This window comes from Anneissia japonica, unplaced genomic scaffold (genome assembly GCF_011630105.1).
Source record: "Anneissia japonica isolate Jap-2015-1 unplaced genomic scaffold, ASM1163010v1 scaffold287936_len456577_cov159, whole genome shotgun sequence".
NCBI lineage: Eukaryota > Metazoa > Echinodermata > Crinoidea > Comatulida > Comatulidae > Anneissia > Anneissia japonica.
Window position 1 is genome coordinate 255639 of NW_022718077.1, and position 6654 is coordinate 262292.

At 31.4% G+C, this 6654-nt stretch overlaps 1 protein-coding gene across 1 annotated transcript; it reads right to left on the reverse strand.

The window, feature by feature from the left end:
• Nucleotides 1-3410: 3410 nt before the first annotated feature.
• Nucleotides 3411-5933, reverse strand: LOC117110426 (E3 ubiquitin-protein ligase TRIM71-like). Its single transcript, XM_033253126.1, has one exon. It carries the CDS (start codon nucleotides 5689-5691, stop codon nucleotides 3820-3822), a length of 1872 nt encoding a protein of 623 aa, XP_033109017.1. The 5' UTR covers nucleotides 5692-5933; the 3' UTR covers nucleotides 3411-3819.
• Nucleotides 5934-6654: the final 721 nt, after the last annotated feature.

The window sequence follows — 6654 nt, forward strand, 5'->3', positions numbered from 1 at the left end:
ATATATATATATATATATATATACATATATATACATGCACACATACATATGGAAGATATGTCTTTAGCTATACATATAAGAAAGACAGAAAGGTTTCCCAAATCTAGAACAGTCAATATTTTTATACTAATTCATAACAAACCATGCTGTATTTGTATAATACTCAAAAGAAAATTCAAATCCTATGAACAATACGAATATAAGATATGTAAATATTTTATGGTAAACACACATAGTAAACTAAGTACTAAAAAAATTATTAATATATATAGTAAGTCAGTTATAGGTCAGTTGACATCATCACTTTTATTTGCACTGAATTTTTCTATTCCTGGCTGAGTACTAATCAGTATGGTGCCTCCGATTTTTTGCTTTTTATGTGCAAAAAAGCTCAAAGTTGGGGTGATTTTATTACAGTACAATGCGATCGAATATTTTGTTTCTAGGCCAGGCTATGAAAGCACATAGCGAACCTAAAAATTCTCGCTCTACAGCGCTTGTTAGCACGAATGAAGCCTAAACCGCCCTAGGCATGGCCTAGAAATGCATAATGGTTATGGGATAACAAGATTGACTGAAAAACTGAAGAACTGAAAAAAAATAAGGCGTTGCTGAAATAATTCATAATAATGTTTAGAAAACATATGAATCTATTACACAAATGTCTACCAGGAAGGAGGTTAGGCCTACCTAATAACCCCTAATGAACTTTATTAACTACAATCAATTTATTCATCTCTGTATCGCCAAGTATCGTGAAGACCTGTGCTTTCATTCAAAAATTGCCTTCAGTCCTGCAGGCTTCAGGCAATTTTTCAGGAAATATGGCTCCTTTGGCTTCTATTTCCTATAGTGTACTCAAAACCTGTCATTAATTGCTTATTATAAATATGGAAATATATATTTTAGTTATACATAAGCATTTGCCAATGGAAGATGAAATTCCTTTTGTATTTTTTGAGGACAATCATAAATGTTCCCTAAATCTAAAGCAGCCCATATCTGTACACTAATTCACGTCAAACCAGTTTGTATTTGTATAATACTCTCTCTAAAAAGAAATGTTTTACAATATTATAAACAATCCAATATATGAGATATAAAATTGTAAATATAGCATGATAATATAGGTACTTAATGGTAAACATACATAGTAAAATACTATAAAAATTATCAATATAAAGTATTTTATATAGAAGATATGAATTTTGTTTATAATACATATAATAAAGAAAGAAACCAAATCTAGAGCATTCAATATTTGTATACTAATTCACATCAAACCAGGTTGTACTTTTAATACTCTCTCAAGAAAATTTTTCCAGTAATAAACAAAACCAATTATATAATTATCAATATATGAAATACAAAATGTAAATATAACATAATATACGACATAATGTTAAAACACACATTGTAAGCTAAGTACCTAAAAAATGATCAATATAAAGTATTATAGATGTGAAATATATAAATTTGTGGGAATGCTTTATGAATTTGGTCAGGAAGAGGAGTCTGCAAGTGTAATCGCCCCAACTGGGATCTTCTACTGATGCAGATGTCTTAACCAACTGGGTCACTGAGACTTAGCTATTAAAATGTGTTGTAGTGGAAAAGCCAATAAGGAAACATTATACAAGTACAGTATAGGTCCTTTACAGTCTATATTTTTCAATAATTATCAATTACAAGGGTAATAAATTCATCACAAATAGAAACGCTATAGTGGTTTGTTTTTTTTTAAATCATTTTAAGAAATATTTTTTTAATTTAAAACATTTTTTTTTTTTAATTGGTTTGGGTCGAAAACAAGGATGCCAAGCAGCAAACTTAATTACTATTCAAAGTGACATATCATTTCACAAAACAAAACATAAACACAAGATACTCTACACAAACAAAGTCTCATAAATTTAAGGATTGGAGTTGTTTTGGTCATAAGAAAAAAAATCATGTTATACGTGACAGGAATTCAACCCAGGACCCTGGGGTTGGAAGGCAAGCATCTTCACCACCAAGCTATTCAACTCCACTCTTGTATTGTTGGACGTTATGAAAAGAGTAAATTTGGTTTTCAAAAAGTGCTAGGTTGTATTCTAGACTTATTAGCTTTTCCCATGCTTCGTTTTAAAATGAGAGTTTTACAATTTCACAAATAGTTAAAAAAAGTAAGTAATATTAATGTAAGTAGTACTTCATGAGAATAGACATACTGTCATGAAAGCTTGTGGTAAAAAAAAATCTCAACTAGTCTACTACTTTTTGCTTTTATTACTGCTTAAATAGTGAGCCATTGGATCTTATATTTGAACTTCAAAAAGTCCCTTTTAAAAAATAGACCATTTATAATTGTAAATACTAAGCACATTAGAGGCAACTGTATTTTATTATATGCTATTAATATAAGACATGCTTTGTTATTATCTTAATTATTATTATTGACTACCAAAGTTTACATATAATTTATTGAAAAACTGTTTTATCTACTAGACCAGGCCCAGGATTTATCAATCTCAGCTTAGCAAATGTCTTAATTCAGACAAGTTAAGATGTCCTTAATAAATATGTTACGCTGATTTATTACCCAATCTTAGCAAAATCTTGGCTTAAAAATCATCTTAGAATTAGATGTTGCCAATTACATACAATCGACTTTCTAATTTTAAGCAATTTTTAAGCTAAGCAATATGGATAAATTTGACATTGCAAAAAAATGGACTTAAGACGAATTTAAGCTGATTTTCAGGCCTGTATAAAGAGGTTTTCTAAATCTTTTTTGTGCGAGCCACACGTGATAAATCATATGGCTTCTCCCATTGTATAAAATTCATTAAAAAATGTTTATTAAGCAAAAGCTCTTCTCCTTTGACCCAACCATGGTAAAAAAAGAGTTATAATTGGTGTTAGACCAACCTAGTGAACATCACACAATCAAAGTCACAATAGTAATTAATAACATCAATATTATATATTATTTACGATAAACCCAACTGTTTGTACTGACAATTATGTATGTCATTTGAGCAGAGGAAAAGACTGATAAACAAACTGGAAAACTTAGGCGCTTCTTTCTGCCTTGGGTTATTCAATCTATTTAGGTGAATTAAATCACCATTGTTTTTAAAGTTTTACCAATGTATTCTTAAAGGTAAATGATTACAAAAATTTCACAATGTTACCAAAAAATGCAGTTTTGGCTGGATCACTTATTAGAGTAAATATATAAATGCATTTAGCTGAACTTATGTGCTCCTATTTAAATATCTATAAGTGCTTGATTTTTATGAAACTGGAATATAAATACTGTTGTAAAAATTCAGTAAATCATTCCGTAAACAATAAAACATTTTGATTGACTTAAGGTCTGTCCAGACTATCAAACTTTATTTGAGAAAAATATGCCTAAATATGGTCATGATGACATCATATCATGACTATATATAGGCACATCATGACTAAATATGGGCATACACTATTTTTTGTCAACGAAAATTTGATAATCATTGTGTACACCACTTTGTTTCTAAAATTGTTTAAACCATCTTGTTGCTTAAACATTTTATACACCACCTTGTTTATAAAATTGTTTATACTACCTGGTTTTCAACAAGCTAATACTTTGTACACAACCTTGTTTCTAACAGGTTTTTACCCCATCTTGTTGCCAACATTTTGTTTAAACCATCCTGTTACCAACATGTCAACATTTTGTTATACCATTTTGTTGCCCACATGCCAACATTTTGTTTACACTCATCTTGTTGCCAACATACTAACATTTTGTACATCAACTTGTTGAGATAAACTGTATGCTATCAATTAGTAATTGTATATTTGTATTGTTTTATGTCCATTGTTTGCTACTGCAACTCTTCTTGGATGGTGTGAAATTATACATAATCCTAATGAATTGTTGATTTCACCTTCATTATCAATTCGTTTGATGAAAGTTCCATCACTACTGAATAATTGCAGTTTGTTTTGACTCGATACAATGATGTTGTCATCCTCATCAACTACAACTCCTTGTGAATTCAGTAATCTACCATCTCTAATACCTGATCTGACAAGGAGTTTTAAAACATTTCCCTTGTTATCAAGTAATTTTAATGCATGGTGTTGTAAAATTTTAGATCTAAAATTGCCTAAGTTTTGTAGTAAGGTCATGTTTCCTCCTTTTGTAAAAGTGACATCATTGGTGTTCATTCTTGAGATCCTCCGGATCATCTGGCCACTAACATTGTCAAACATGAACACACAGCTATCTGCTACGTACGTAACATTTGATGACTCATTCACATGAATACCCTGTGGGTCAGTAAGTTCTCCCTCTCCAATTGATTTAATCACCTCACCATTTTCATTTATGGTTGTGATGCATTTATTACCGCAATCACTAAAGGCTATGTCACCATTTGTCATTTTACACATTCTGTTAACTTTCACACCTTCTGGTAGTGTAGACTTGTCAATATAATTTCCTGATTTCTTATACTTGAAAATGTCTGCTGTTTGACAAGCAACCAGTAAGCAATCATCTCTACTCAAAACTACATCTGAAACAATATCTTGGTGTATTTTAATGGTATTCTTTAGTCCTTTCTTCTCTACTGTGATTGCCATTGGTGAATATTTGATTGGTTCATCATCAAGACTCACATTTAATTTGTAAACACCTGGAATTTTGCATTTTCTTGTGAAAAATATGTTTCCATAGACAGTTTCTTCATGTTGAATCATGCAAGTATTCCCTGAAGGCTGCGTCCATGTTGCCTTCAGTATATTTTTATCTATTATAAGTCCTGTGTTAATTAATTTGACTTTAATTGTCTGGCCTTGGATCACTTCTTCTTCTTCTGTCATTAAATGTAGGCAGTCTGGTGCTCTTTCCTCTGTTACATTTCCAATATCATGCTGTTTCAGTGAAGAAATGTGATAACTGTTTTCAAAGAAGTAAATTTGTCCATTATCATTTGGCTGTGTTCGTGGAATTTCTTTGATTCTATCCTGCAGTGCTGTAATCACCATGTCACTTGATTGCATCGCTACTACCTCATTACTCTTCAATAACTGATTGAGATAAGTCAGTTTTATATTTGCATCAGATATTGTTGTTTTCAATTCATCCATTTGCATGTTGATAACATCTTTTTTCCTTTTGTAGATTTTGTGTACTTGATCCTTCACGTCATTTCCTTTGTCCTTGATTGTATTGATAACTTCTTGCATAAGCTTGTCAATATCTTTCATAATGGTTTCTTGACATTGTTCTAGTTTTGTATTATTCTGATTAACTGCTTCAAGGCTATCTTTTATTTTGTCTGTAAATTGATTAACAGCTTCTTTTAATTCTGTAGCAGTTTTTTGAAACTGTTGAAATGCTTCTGAAATTTCAACTGGTTTATGTTTTCCTTCACATTCTCTGTGGCCTACTACTGTACAAGACGTACATATTGGAATTTTACAGTTTATGCAGTAAAATCTCAAAGGCTCCTTGTGATTGTCACACAATGGAAGATGTAGTGAAACAAATTCTTGAGAATTCATTGATTGCACATCCTCCACTTTAAGTAGCTTGTGGTGGTCTGAAATATGTTGGTCGGAAATATGTTGCTCAATGCAAGTTGGGCACACATAGTTTTTGCAATTCTGGCAGTAGTGTGTAGCCTTCCCTTTATTCCACAAACACATTTCATGTCATCTTTTTTTTCAAGTTGTTCAATTATTTCTTGTAAGTTATTCAGAAAGTTATTTAAAGGAAGTTTGTGAAGCCCGCCCTCAGGAATGGGGTTCTCCTTCAAGCAAATTGGGCAGGTCAGCTTTCCAGATTTTTTTACCCAATCCTCCAGACAGGCCAAACAAAAACTATGAAGGCAGTTGAGGGATTTAGGATTTTGAAAACTTTTAAAGCATATGGTACACTCCAGGACATTTTCTTCGATGTCTTCAAGGAACTGTTTTAACTCACTGGTAGCCATCTTGACAAAGACCTGTGAATAATAAGGTATTTTTATTTAGTTTTCGGAACTTTTTTCAAAAGGGTGCACCTTACAGCGAACATAGCGGACTTACCGTGACTGACTAATATTTATGTTTTGCCCTTATATGGGTGTGATATGACATCATCATGCCCATATATGGCAAATCACAAATGCTTTTCACAATAGGTTAAGTCTTGTAGGGCTGCATCTTTCTTTTATTCCACTATCAAAGAGCTCAATCACCCAGCGCACAGACTTTTTTGCTTGATGCACTATGCAAGTCCAACTATTATTATTACTATTATTATTATTGTATTGTTAATATTATTATTTAGAAAATTTGTTGACAGAGCATTATTATTATTACCCTTTCCAGTGTGCGCCATTACCATTGCGCGAGACTGCAACCATTTTTAATAACAATCACATACCAACATCAATTATTTTTATTTTATTTTTTATTCTGAATACAAAATAACATTCAAGAATAAAAACACAATTAAATTTTGAAAAGACAAACAAATTTCCATTTTGAATCAAATTCATTCTCTTTTACTTGGCACAGTCCATTTTGTTTGTTTTTAAAAAATTTTGACATAATACTTAATACAGAAAACTGATTACATTTATCAAAAGTTCATCCCCATTTCACCTTCAGGCCCCATTAGCCCAG

Excerpts from the sequence above, each read along its gene's own strand:
- LOC117110426 (XM_033253126.1), bottom strand. The coding sequence starts at position 5,691 with ATGTGTTTGTGGAATAAAGGGAAGGCTACACACTACTGCCAGAATTGC.